Source organism: Pseudophryne corroboree, chromosome 11, assembly GCF_028390025.1.
Source record: "Pseudophryne corroboree isolate aPseCor3 chromosome 11, aPseCor3.hap2, whole genome shotgun sequence".
Taxonomy (NCBI): Eukaryota; Metazoa; Chordata; class Amphibia; order Anura; family Myobatrachidae; genus Pseudophryne; species Pseudophryne corroboree.
The window spans coordinates 84,711,905-84,726,490 of record NC_086454.1 but is presented as its reverse complement, the minus strand read 5'-3'; the positions used below and the strand labels follow the sequence as shown (position 1 = coordinate 84,726,490).

At 42.6% G+C, this 14,586-nt stretch overlaps 1 protein-coding gene across 14 annotated transcripts in view; it reads left to right on the top strand.

Annotated features, from left to right (window-relative positions):
• The window catches only part of PPFIBP2 (PPFIA binding protein 2), a 302,451-nt gene that overhangs the window by 203,915 nt on the left and 83,950 nt on the right, over positions 1–14,586 (top strand). For 11 of the 14 annotated variants that reach the window (XM_063944500.1, XM_063944499.1, XM_063944498.1 and 8 more), the window contains 2 exons: positions 4,365–4,496; positions 13,877–14,065. In XM_063944500.1, coding sequence (XP_063800570.1) covers positions 4,365–4,496; positions 13,877–14,065 — 321 coding nt within the window. The remainder of the gene's footprint in view (positions 1–4,364; positions 4,497–13,876; positions 14,066–14,586) is intronic. The other 3 variants (XM_063944503.1, XM_063944502.1, XM_063944509.1) reach the window with 1 other exon arrangement.

Genomic DNA, 14,586 nt, shown 5'->3' with positions numbered 1-14,586 from the left:
AATGATCAAAGTCTCCTCTCTTGAAAATAGATTTCATTACCACTGGGAGCCACCTTCTCCTCTCCTTACAGATAAGATGAGTGATGATAATACAGGTTGCAGGCCTGTGACCTCAGGAGGAGAAATGTGTCTGGGAAGGGCTGAGAGTCACTGGTTGATTGGTTCAACTGGACAGTTTTGGTGTAGTGGTTAGCACTGCTGCATCGCAGCACTGAGCTTTTGGGTTCGATTCCCACCAAGGCCCTAGCTATGTGGAGTTTGTATTTGCTCCCTGTTTGTGTGGGTTTCCTCCGGGTACTCCAGTTCCCCCACACAATCCAATGTGGATTCAATTCGATATTGGATATTAAGTGAAGTACTCTCTGTATAGCGCTGTGTTAAATTTGATATAATATAGGACATGTCACCCACTGTAGCCACAATAACATATTATTGGACAGTCTTATCTGGCAGCCTATTGGCAGATCCTGTCTATTTGTATGTTGTCCTTTTCGCTGACTGTATTATAATAATGCAGCCTGTCTATCTTCTAGGAGCTAATGACCTCATGAGGTGCTGTGATGTCACCAGCTCCTAGTGAACCAGAACAACAAAATATCTGCCTTCAGTGCATACACACGCAGATATCTTACACCAGTGTTTTTCAAGTACCCCCAACGGGTCATGATTTCTGGATTTATTTAACCATGCACAGGAGAGGTGATTTATTTTGCTAGGTCCGTGATAATCCCACATGTTTCCACAGACAGAAATCCAGAAAACATGATCTGCTGGGGAATTTGAGGACTGGAGCTGAGAAGCACTGGATTACAGGAACAAAAATGTCATTAAGGCAGATAAACTTTTCTATTCACAAAGTTGAGAACATACAATACACAGCAAGAAATAAGAATGCAAGTAACTGAATCAGGTTGGCTCCGGAGCCGCATAATGAGTTTGCCAGGAGTTGTTCTAACCAGGCAAGTCTGTACCATGCTGTCCGGCTCTCATGTTCTCATCACCACTTAGAAATCCAGGTACAAAACTCTGGGATTAGGAACAAGAACTTGCATTGAATTACCTATTATTACACATAATCAGGGGGCAGAATTCCTTTGGTAACATCGCAGAGTAATTGGCAAAGCATACTTACATGTCTGTCAGACATCTGGAGAAAGCATTATTAGAATGTTTCCACTCCAGTAATAATACTAGTGTATGGGTGCTCTCAGTGCATGAGACATGAGCATCTTTCACTTTCTGCTTTTCCTGTATTCTCCCAACACAAAGTAGCACGAGTGTGTAATCCACAAATTCTGGTCTGAGTCAGGTGAATCTGCGTCCTCTTTCCCATACGTCTGCGGCATCCTGCTTGCATATAGGGAATGCTGTCCCACCATATTTATAATGTGTGCAGGGTGAGATGGTGCACTCGGGTGCCTATGTTCAAGAGGGCCTGCAACACACACCCTGCCTTTGTTCTCCTGTGGGCATGCTCCATCTTTCCAAATATCACTGGGATGACTGTTCCACAGCGGGATGTGGGAGCCAGTTGCCGCTACATGGTAAGATGCCGTGTGGGGGAACCTGTTGCACCAAAGCTCCTTTGGGCGCTAATAAGCCCCTGCAGCCCACCCACTGTTTTTTTTTGTTTTCCATCTGCAAAAGTCATCGTTGGTATCTAGATCTGTACCGTGCTGGGTGAATAGATCAGTCTGAAACAATGTCCCATCTCCAGCTGCCCGCTACAGAACCTGGCTTACACGCCCATGACACTGCCACTAGACAGAACAGTTCCACCCGTCTGCATGGTTGCCGCTCACGTACTGCCCTGAAACACCCATTTCAAAGAATGGGCCATATGCAGTCCGTCCGCACTTGCTATCTCTGTCCATATGCATGGCATGGGGCATGCGCAGTCAGCAATCACTTTCTATGTTGCATGCATAGTTTGCAGATATTTTAGAGATCCATCCACAATTCCCCTTGCGTCTGATTCAGAATCTGCACCATAATTATTGAGATATTTGATGTACGCTAAGCGCATCAATGGTCTACTATAATTATTTTCCAACTTGGTAAAGATGTAGCGATAGGTAAACATTTATATGAAACTAGTGCACTTGTTGCATCTGCCTCCTCCTTTCTCTCTAGCGGGAGAGGGGGCAGATGAAAGGCGTAGGCTTCTCTGACATGATCTATTGGTCGTATGCAATAAAAGGAAGTGTGGTCATTCATGGTAATTAATTACATTTAAAACAATCCTCAGTGATTTCATTGTTTCATGGATAGCTCCTGTTCCAGATTACAGGACTCTTTTGGGCTGCACCCACCCTGTGGTATCCTCTCCCTCATCCAGCAAGGCTTCTCTCTAGTATACCAACCTTAAAACAGCATTTACTGAAATCTCACCCATTCAGGAAAGCTTAGCAATATCCTCAGCTACCACCTTAACACCCCAAGCTATTCTACTTGTTACCACCCAACTACAGAGATGACTTAGCCGCATATTTATCAAAATCAGCATTTTTAATCCGCATGTGATACGTTTTATGTCTAAAGTCGCGAAGTGGAAATTTGTTAATTTTCACGAAGTTTAGTATCGAGCTTTTGGCAGGAGAAGTGCTTCGATAACAGACACCCTGCTGGAAGCAGAGTGATAACTTGAGCTATCACTCTGCTATCTGTTATGGCGTACATCAACTGGTCCATGCGTCAGTGGGGGACTACGAAAAGGGATCTGGTGGGTTCCTCTCCAAAATTATCCCCGATACAGTGGCCCAAAGGCTATCTGGGCCCATCAGCTTGGTGAATTCAATTGTATTAACAGCCCCATAGAAACACGTGGGGACTGCTTTGCAGTCAGGAATGGACCACAACAGAAATTGCAGAATTCTGCTTCTGTCCCACCATGTTAAATCCCAGGGATATCCCACAATTATTGTTTAATAAATACCCCCTTAATATCTCATTTATTTTCATTCTGTACTCAAATAACCATCTAAGCCCCCAGAGCACTATTGCTGTGTGAGTAGGTCACACAGACCAACAAAGCACTGTTCCAATCTCATTGCAGTCTGACTGGGCCTACATGCATAATTTCTTTGACACTTAACTTCCTGTACTGTAGCTAAAGACCCCCATACATCAAAGATGTATTGGGGCAATGGGTCAATCCTCTGACGGTCGGGGGATTAGGAATATTAAACATGTATAAAAAAAATCCCAATCCCCCCGACCTGGATTGGGGGTATTTTAAATTTTTAACATGCTTAAAATCCCTGCCCCCCCCCCCCCCCCCCCCGATAGATTGGGAACGCGATGCCAGATGTATGGCGTTTTAGCGATTGTGTGCTTGCAAGCAGGGCCCTCTTACCTCTCTGTCAGTTAACACCGTCTTGTTATATTACTGTGCTTGATCCCAACTATAAAGCACTGTAGTACATTATGATATATAAGTAATTGTTGATTACAAATTAGTAGGATCTTTTCTTATTATGCCTTTGTAATATTACTAATTTGTAGTACATTGATAAACTGCATCCTGTTTTCGTCCGTGAAGTCACATATTCATAGTGAATTGATATTCCCGTGAAAAGCAATTGGGCTAAAAAAAACCCAGCTACAGGACATCCTTTATAAATTAGTCAGGCTTGGACTGGCCCACAGGGGTACAGGGGAAACCACTGGTGGGCCCTACTGCCTGGGGGCCCCCTCCTTCTCTAAGGATCAGGTTCCAGACTGTGCACTTGAATTATACATTATACATATGTTACCTTATACTGGACTATGGTGTATTTTCTACAATGCATTGCTGTTATTAATCTGGTACATTATCATGCATGTAGCAGCTGAATTTACTGTATATATTTATGAAGGGGCCCAGACGTTGCATTTTCTAATGGTTAGTCAAACCAATGAGGTGGCAGGCCACACCCCCTCTGCAGACTGCCCACACCCCTGCATTCCACCGGTGGGCCCTACAGGCCCCAGTCCAACACTGAAGTTAGTGACTGGGGAACTGTAATGTCAGGCTAGACTACAAGCAGCTCTGCTGGGAGGGGCATGTAACAAGCCTTCTAAAGAGTGGAGAACTTGCATGTAGTAACCAATCAGCTACTAGCTGGCATTTATCAAGTACATTCTAAAAATTAAAGGTTGACGCTTATTGGTTGCCATAGGCAGCTTCTCCACTCTTTAGAAAGCTTGGTACATCTGCCCCCTCATGCACTACAACTTTGCCTCCTTAGTAGCCAACCTATGTTGAGCTGCGATTTTTGGTTTACTTTTATGGTAAACCATAGTACATGGTAGATCCATTAATGATAACTAGTTGAGTCACCTGTTGTTGAATAACAAATAGATTAATTGTTTTATTTACGCAGGAGCTTTCGAGTCGGACGTCCCTTGAAACCCAAAAGCTGGACCTGATGGCTGAGATGTCAAACCTGAAAATAAAGCTGGTTGGTTTGGAAAAGGAGAAGAACAACTGTGAAGAGTCTCAGAGTAAGGCGGAGGTTAGTAGCCCCCTGCGTCCCACCTCTCTTCTGTTGACGTATAGTTTATATATAAACGCACATCTGCTGGACTGTGTGCCTGATTAGAGCTCTCACTCAGGGACTGACATCTGACTCCCGTGGCTGTTGTACTTTATCCCAACTGAAGCTGCGTCTTTGAGGCCGGAGTGTGTGATCATATTTATTCTCAGATCTGTCCTGCGGCAGCACTAAGAAAGTTCTTTCTTTTATCCAATTTCTTTTCTTTAAGTGCCAGATAATTTATTTTGTTTCGTGCCTGACTCCCTAAAGTGGATGTAAATATAGAGACACAGTATTAGATGGTCAGTTACTCTGCTGCACATCCTCCTCCTCCTCCTTTTTTTTTTTTTTTTTTTTTTTTTTTTAATATGAATAGTAGAATAAAAAAAGTTTAAAGTATAAGAAATGTTGATTATACATTATGATTGCAGTTACTTCAATGTTTTTTACTCTGCGCATGTGTAAATTGGCATACGCCGATGACCCTTGCACTCTACCGGTGGGCTCTAAGAGTAATTTGGGTGAATCTATATTTATGCAGCTATATTAAATCTACATTTTCATCCCTTTTTAATAAAAAGACCCCATAACATTACAGAGAAGCTAATTTCATTTAAAAGTTTGTCAGCCTTTAGACTACAGGGGAAATTAATACTTTTTGCGTATTCATTTTTCATTGACGATTGACGTATATGGGGTGTTTTGTGGCACGATTGGGGAGGATATTTAATTGCAGCAAGACAAAACCAATATGTGTGTAGTGTACGTACAGGGTTGGACTGGCCCACAGGGGTACAGGGGAAACCACCGGTGGGCCCTACTACCTGTGGGCCCATCCTCTCCTCTAGGGATCAGGTTTCAGACTGTGCTGTTACTAATCTAGTACATTATCATGCATGCACTACAGTATTTACTGTATATACAGTATTTATCTAGGGGACCAACACTGGCAAAAAATGGTTAGGCAAACCAATGTGGCAGCTTGGCACACCCCCATTAGAGACTGGCCACACCCCTAAACATCGGACCCTACCACTATATCCCCCCGGTTGGCCCTACATGCCCTACATGCCCCAGTCCGACACTGTGTACGTAGCTTATATCAGCAGCACAGTGTTACCCGGGACAACAATTTTCGCTATCTAAATGATAAAGTCCCTCTTGTATGCCACCTATGTATTATTCTCCTTTAAGGGAAATCATTAACCTGAACAAAGAGAAAAGCAGACATTTTCTATTACACTTATTCAGAGTGATTGTCGGCCGTCTTTTACTATACATAATGTTTACCCTCCAATGATCCAGACTAATTATAGCTGGTCCCTGCTGTCACATCCCCCAATCACAGCGCCTAGAAAGTTTGGGTTATTTTTTTTAAATATGACCTTGCTAGACATAAGTATAGCTCTCTGCTGGACTAAACCGTCCAGCAATTCCACCCTCCAGATTGTGGTTACTTCAGGCATGCTGGCCAGTTTGCAGCTGCTTAATGTTCTGTACGTGCTAGTAACAAACACTAGAACCTGTAATAAGTGCACAATTTATTTCTGGGCTTCTTGTCATGAGTACAAGCTATATGCGTACATTGCTAGCAAATATGTTGTGTTATATGCTAGGGAATGCCAAGGTGATTTGGGGGTAACTAAAATGTGCCATAGGATCACATTTTTTTTTTTTAAGACCTTTGCACAAGTATCCTATTTATTGGGGTACTTATTAGCATATTTTGTATGGGTACTGAGAAAGGAGGCTTACCTGGGCTCAGAACCCTGTGAGGGCAGATGTAGCCACACAACTCCAGTGATGACACAATTATGCCCCCTGATGCGTATGCACCGCAGTTATGTATGCAAGGGGGTGTAGCTACTGCTATGCCCCACCCCCCTCCCCATCACCTGGGACCTCCCCATCACCTGGGACCTCCCAAAGGTGGCTCTGCTTGTTAGTACAGTAGTTTAGCGCAAGACAGACCAATAACCGAAAGTGCTTAGTTGGAAGGAATTAATGCAGGGGCGTAACCAGAACTTTGTGGGCCCCATAGCAACATTTTGAAGGGGGCCCGTCCCAATGCTTCTAGAGAGACACTTCTCAGTAGCAGTTGTTAATTTTATGCCCTATAATAGTGCCCTAGTTCATTTTCTGAACCATAGTAGAGCCTTATTTAATGTTATGCCCCATAGTAGTGCCCTAGTTTCTTTTATGAATCGTAGTAGTGCTTAAGTTCACTCTATGTCACATTTCAAAGCTGCCAGTACACATTATGCCGCACAGTACCCCCAATTCACATTATGACATATTGTGCCACATTACAGTGCACCGATTCATATTATTTAACATTAAAATGCCATCCAGTTAATTTTATACCACATTGCAATAAGCAGGTCCAGGGGCCCCAAGGAAATTTTTTGAAAGGAACCCTACGTATCACCCAATGACGAAAAATGTATATAACAAATGTAACTTTGACAGGGAAGGTGGGCCCCTCTCAGCTCTGGGCCCCATAGCAGCTGCACTGCCAGTACCTATGGTACCTACGCCCTTGAATTAATGCATTGTACAAATTTGCACATAGTGTAAATAACCAATATTGGGTTGGGTGAAAGTCAGTTACCTCCAAATTCTACTAAAATAAGCAAGACTTTACCAGCTCATCCCAGATTCTCCTATTCTGTGCGAGCTGTGATGCCTGTAATGATCCCAAGTAGGAGAGTCTATGGTCAGGCTGACTTGAGGGTTTTCAAAGCCCTGCCCCTATAAACTTCTTTTACCGATGAATGGAAAGCTTACTGATGTAGGATTAAGTTAGCTGTAGTACTGTATTTGTCTGTGAACTAAACTAGTTGTGGGCATACACTATAGGATGCCTTTTATAGCATTAATGATAGTGATGGGCTGTTAAGTCGTCCCCAACATACAGTACCAGTCAAAAGTTTAGACACACCTTCTCATTCAATTGTTTTTATTTTAATTATTTTCTACATTGTAGATTAATACTGAAGACATCAAAACTATGAAAGAACACATATGGAATTATGTTGTAAACCGTGTTAAACAAATCAAAATATGTTTTATATTTTAGATTCCTCAAAGTAGCCCACTTTTGCTTAGATGACAGCTTTACATACTCTTGGCATTCTCTCAATCAGCTTCATGAGGTAGTCTCCTGGAATGGTTTTCCAACAGTCTTGAAGGAGTTCCCAGAGGTGCTGAGCACTTGTTGGCTGCTTTTCCTTCACTCTGCGTTCCAACTCATCCCAAACCATCTCAATTGGGTTTAGGTCGGGTGATTGTGGAGGCCAGGTCATCTGACGCAGCACTCCAACACTTTGCTTCTTGGTCAAGTAGCCCTTACATAGCCTGGAGGTGTGTTTGGAGTCATTGTCTTGTTGAAAAACAAATGATGGTCCCAGTAAGAGCAGCACAAACCAGACAGGATGGCATGGTGCTGCAGAATGCTGTGGTAGCCACACTCTTTAAGTGTGCCTTGAATTTTGAATAAATCACCAACAGTGTCACCAGCAAAGCACCCCCACACCATCACACCTCCTCATCCATGCTTTACAGTAGGAACCACACATGCAGAAACCATCCGCTCACCTTCTCTGCGTCTCAAAAAGACACAGCGGTTGGAACAAAAAATATCAAATTTGAACTCATGAGACCAAAGTACAGATTTCCACTGGTCTAATGTCCATTCCCTGCGTTTCTTGGCCCAAACAATTCTCTTCTTCTTGTTGTTCATCCTCAGTAGTGGCTTCTTCACAGCAATTTGACCATGAAGGCGTGATTCACAGTCTTGTCTGAATAGTTGATGTTGAGATTTGTCTGCTACTTGAACTCTGAAGAATTTATGTGGGCTCTAATCTGAGGTGCCGTTAAGTAAAGATGTTTGAGTCTGGTAACTCTAACTTATCCTCTGCAGCAGAGGTTACTCTTGGTCTTCCTTTCCTGGGCGGTCCTCATGAGAGCCAGTTTCATCATAACGTTTGATGGTTTTTTGCAACTGCACTTGAGGATACATTCAGTTCTTGAAATTTTCCATATCGACTGACCTTAATGTCTGTAATGATGGACTGTCGTTTCTCTTTGCTGAGTTGAGTGGTTCGTGCCATAATATGGATTACAACAGTAGTCAAATAGGGGTGTCCTCTGTGTACTAACCCTACCTCTGCACAACACAACTTATGGTCTCAAACACATTAAGAAGGCAAGTAATTCCACAGATTGACTCTTGACAAGGCACACCTGTTAATTCAAAACCATTCCAGGAGACTACCTCATGAAGCTGACTGAGAGAATGCCAAGAGTGTGCAAAGCTGTCATCAAAGCAAAAGGGGCTACTTTGAGGAATCTAAAATATAAAACATATTTTGATTTGTTTAACACTTTTTTTGTTTACAACATAATTCCATATGTGTTCTTTCATAGTTTTGATGTCTTCAGTATTATTCTACAATGTAGAAAATAATTAAAATAAATAAATAACCATTGAATGGGAAGGTGTGTCCAAACTTTTGACTGGTACTGTATGCCTTTCAGACATGGGGTCTATTTAGTAAGCCTTGGATGGAGATAAAGTACCAGCCAATCTGCTCCTTTCATTTTTCAAACACATCCTGTGGCAAAGCAGTTAGGAGCCAATTGGCTGGTACTTGATCTCCAGTGACTTTATTTCCATCCAAGGCTTAGTAAATAGACCCCAGAGAGAATCCTGGGTTTTTGCCAGGAGGGGGTGGTCATCCTGCTGCAGTGTGTAAAATCAGCAGGCACACCCTAGCTACCGGGGGCAAAGAGCAAAAACCCGGGTCTGAGCAGTGATATTCCGAGGTCATATGTCTGAGATTGGTACAATATTTGTTACTTTTTCCCCTTGTCATGATGCAATCATAATACTGTAGATGAGGCATTACTGTGTGGCACACAAAATGTCTTAATCCAAAGATCTTTATAGAAAAGATCATTTAGAAATAAGACCTCCAAGTTTGTGTGTTTTGCTTGCAGAGTGGACAGATTGAGCGATCGCAATTACGCAATCTCTTTATCTAGTTTATCAGATTTAGAAATATTTTACTGAGAAAATTGTTGTGAAAAGATCTTGGTCAAAAAATATTTTTGTGCATGGTAACATTTGTGTTCCGTCTAATTCCCCTCATTTACATAATCACTGCGCTACTTTTATTGGAGTTCAGCAAATGACGTGGACACAATCCTCCCAGCTGTCCTGATTTGAGGGCTGTGTCCCACCTTCCCAATCGCGAATGCACTGTCCCGATGGGCAGGGTAGTTGGTGACGTAAGTCCCATTCACCTGTGAAAGGCGTGCAGGAAATAGAATGGGAGCGTGGTGTGGGATACGGTCATTAGGTCGACATGGAAAAAGGTTTTTCCCCTTTTTCCGTATCCCCCATTTTTTTTTTAACTTTTTCATACTTTACGATCCACGTGGACTACAATTGGGAACGGTAACTTGTGCCGATTGCAGATTGGGTTCAGTATGATTTACCGACAGTCATAATCTCGACAGCCATTGACCGACAGTAAAAATACAGACATTCATTATGCCGACACAGTCACAATACCTACATTTGAAATGCCGACATGTCAAAATATTGACATTGTCTTTTTTGTGATTCTCCCCCCCCCCCTCGATGTCGACATGGACACCGTCGTGCCGCGTCCCCTCGCATGTCTCGTGCTTCTGGCACGGTGCCACGCTGAGCTCAGCACACTATTCTATTCCCCCTCCAGGTCCACTGGGATGGTAACGTATGAACAAGTCTGTTTTTGGGCACAAATGCCTTAAAAACGCATGTCGGCATTTTGAACATGTCTGCATAATGAATGCCGGTATTTTGAATGTCGGTCAATGGCTGTTGGGATTGTGACCGTCGATATTGTGTCCTTTGGTAAATCAACTGGTAAATAATTATTTTTGCTCCGTATTTACTACAGAGGAAGGGATGGGGCCACAGTTAAGTTGCAAGGACATTCATAAAAATAAGGCAGATGAAAGTACATTTACAGAGTAGAAGGTCCTAACAGAACTTTCAAAACTAAAAGTGGATAAATCAATGGGACTTAAATCAAGTGACTTGAAGGCAGGAAAGCAATGCAACAAAGCAATGAGAAAGGCAAGTCAGATGCTTGGTTGCATAGGGAGAGGAATCAGTAGCAGGAAAAAAGAAGTAATAATGCCACTGTATAGGTCATTGGTGCGTCCCCATCTGGAATACTATGTCCAGTTCTGGAGACCATATCTCCAGAAGGATATAAATACATTAGAGAGTGTACAAAGAAGGGCAACTAAAATGGTGCATGGCCTACATCACAAAACTACCCGGAAAGGCTGAAAGATCTTAACATGTATAGTTTGGAGGAGAGAAGGGAAAGGGGGGCAGTGGCAAACGCAGGATTTTCATGGGGGGGTTTCCGTACGTGTGTGTGTTCGTAATTGAGTAGCCAGAAGGGGTGTGTGTGTGTGTGTGTGTGTGTGTGTGTGTGTGTATATATATATATATATATATATATATATATATATATATATACATACATACATACATACATGCATACATGCATACATGCATGCATGCATGCATGCATACACACACACACACCCTCTGTACATAGACATATACACACACATACTGAATAGTAGCATACTTACAAACACAGCATACATACGTACACACAGTTTACATGCACACATCATACATACACACACAGTATACGTGCACACATCATACATACACATACAGTATAAGTGCACACAGTATACATACAGTACATACATACTAACACAGTATACATGCATACATACATAGTATGCATGCACACGGCATACACACACTCACTGTACATACACACAGCGTGTGTGTGTGTATATATATATATATATATATATATATATGCACACAGCATACATACAGTATACATGCACACATATGCACACAGCATACATGCACACGGCATATATACATACACACAGTATACATGCATACAGCATATATACATACACACAGTATACATGCATACAGCATATATACATATATACACACACACCATACATACAGCATGTATATATACACACAGAACACATGCACACAGCATACATAGTTACACACACTATACATGCACACAGCATATATACATACATACACACTATACATGCACACAGCATATATATATATATATATATATATATATATATATATATATATATATACATACACATTATACATGCACACAGCATACTGTACATACAGTTACACACACTGCATAAATATATATAGTTACACACACACTGCATAAATATAGTTACACACACTATACATTTACATAGCAATACACACACCCATTAACAGTATGCAGAACCCCCTCCTCACCTTATACACACGGCTACTCACAAACTACTGCAGTAATTGGTAAAAATTTATTATAAAATCCCCCTCGCCCCCACACACATGTAGTATGTGAGAGACGCACCTTGCTTCTGCAGTCACATACACTCACACAATGGGAGCCGTAGACAGCAGCCACTGCCTCAGCTAGCAGCTCTGTGATGTCTCATTGCCCCTTGAACTGCCTGAGAGGAGCTGCGCGCTTCCGCTGCAGCTCCCCCTACAGGCAGCCAGCAGCCAGGTTCTCATTCTCACTGTCACTCGGACAGTGTAAGGAGGAGGGAGCTGCTGCATATAAACTTCTCCTCAAAAAAACCCCCAAAAAAACGGACGGCAGCGCTGATGGATCGGCGGCCAGGGGGGGTTTCTAGGTACTCAGAAACCCCCCCTGCGTGCGCGTATGGGGGGACATGATAGAAACTTTCAAATATATCAAGGGTCTTAACAAAGTTCAGGAGGGAAACCTTCTTCAAAGGAAGAAAAGTATTAGAACTCGAGGACATAAACTGAGACTGGAGGGGGTGAGGTTCAGGGGAAATTTAAGGAAAAATTACTTCACAGAAAGGGTAGTGGATAAGTGGAATAGCCTCCCATCAGAGGTGGTAGAGGCTAAGACTGTAGAGCAATTTAAACATGCTTGGGATAGGCATATAAATATCCTTACAAAGAATTAAGGTTTAAAAATGGTTGAGATTGCCTAAATGATAAAAAAAAAAAAAAGGGGCAGACTAGATGGGCCAAGTGGTTCTTATCTGCCGTCAAATTCTATGTTCCTATGTTTCTATGTAACTGCTACCTGCTGGATTAAGGGGGACATTTACTAAGCAGTGATAAGAGCGGAGAACTGAGCCAGTGGAGAAGTTGCCCCATCAACCAATCAGCACTGAAGTAACATCTATAAATTGCATACTATAAAATTATACAGAGCTGCTGAATGGTTGATGGGGCAACTTCTCCACTGGCTCACTTCTACACTCTTATCACTGCTTAGTAAATGTCCCCCTAAGGGCTGTAACACACACTCCGGTTTTTCCCGGATGGCAAAAAGCCGGACAAACTTTGTCCGGCTTTTTGCCATCCGGAAGAAACCGGCAGAGTCTGTCACACAGGACGGCTTTGAGCCGTGTGTGATGCTGTGCGCATGCGCAGCATCAGACACGGCTTCAGAAAAAACCGTTGTGTGTGAAAGCTCCCCTTCACACACACACGGTTTACTGGCTACAAAGACGGCCCGGCAGCCGGACCTTCCAGTGGTGAGACCCGGCAGCCGGGCCGGGGCCGTGCAGTGTGAAGGGACCCTACCCCTCACACTGTTAACTACAATGCCGGCACGGGAAAAAGCCGTCCGGCTTTTTCCCGGCCGGCAAAAGCCGGGTAGTGTGTTTTAGCCCTAAGCCTCCTATGTGTTACTGAACAGAAGGCAAACTAGCAGCAAGGGAATTCCACATAATAGGCAGGCGATTTACTAACTGCTGTATGTATAATGTGTTGAAGTGGCTTGTTTGAGACGCATCACTTGTGTTTGGAAATCTAGTTGTCTGCACTTGCTCCCCTTCACTACAACAGAACTTTCTGACTGCCACAGCTATTGTCCGCTTTCTACCTTCTTGAAACAATATTGTAATACTTTGGAAAACAAATGCTTAACCCTTTGTGCTGCAGATAATATTATGTTTCATTTTTAATTTTAGTCTACAACACAGAAGAAATAGTGATCTGCATTATATTATCATTTGAAGCCTATTTTTATTTTGATTCAAATTTACAAGCAATCTTCCTTTTTAAATGAAGAAACCGTAGGGACATATACTAATGACCGGTGCAGGAAGTTAGGCATGTGGACGTGAGATAAACAACTATGAATCTGTACTTCCCCTTTTTTATTTATAAATTGTTGGGGGGGGGGGGGGTTTTGGTGCCTAATCTAAGTAATATTTTTATTTATAATCTTGCCTTTTTGCAGTCGGTAGTCAATATGATAAATGAACTTCAGGAACAGATGTGCAAGCTTCAGCTCGAGATCAATACTAAGATACAAGAGAGGGAATGCCATGCTAGCACATCCGATCTAGCTGAGCCTCTCCATATCAACACAAGTTGTCCCATTGACCCCCTACAACATATGAAGTGCCCCGGTTGTGAAGGGAAGGATGTACGAGAAGTATTCTGAACCTTGCATGGGTTTTGTTTTGGGATATGTACTAATGCACTGCATGCCAGGCATTTAGGGGGCAATTCATTTGCAGGTGATGTGCCGACAGCTCGTAATGACCATACATGAAGACCACAACTTCTCTCCTTCTTCGTAATCCATGAAGGGCAGTAGGGTAATAAGGGCAGTTGAATCACTTTTATGTATATTACGGGGTTGCAAGCATTGCTAATTTTTGCTCGTAAGTAAAATCCCACATAGAGAGACGTTACACGTGGCTCCTACGGGGCATTATGTTAGCACCCAGTTAAGGGCATCCTTAGTTTCCATCACTGGTAGAGAAAACAATTAATGCTCAAATTAATTATTAGGTGTATAGTATTTTAGCTTCATATTGGTCAACCATTCTGAGAATCTTAGATAATCTAACTGGGCCTGATGCAATTACATGCAGTAATGTACCTGGGAAAAGGGTGGTAGCCCCGGGCTTCAACACCCAGGGCTATTCAATTACAGTCCCT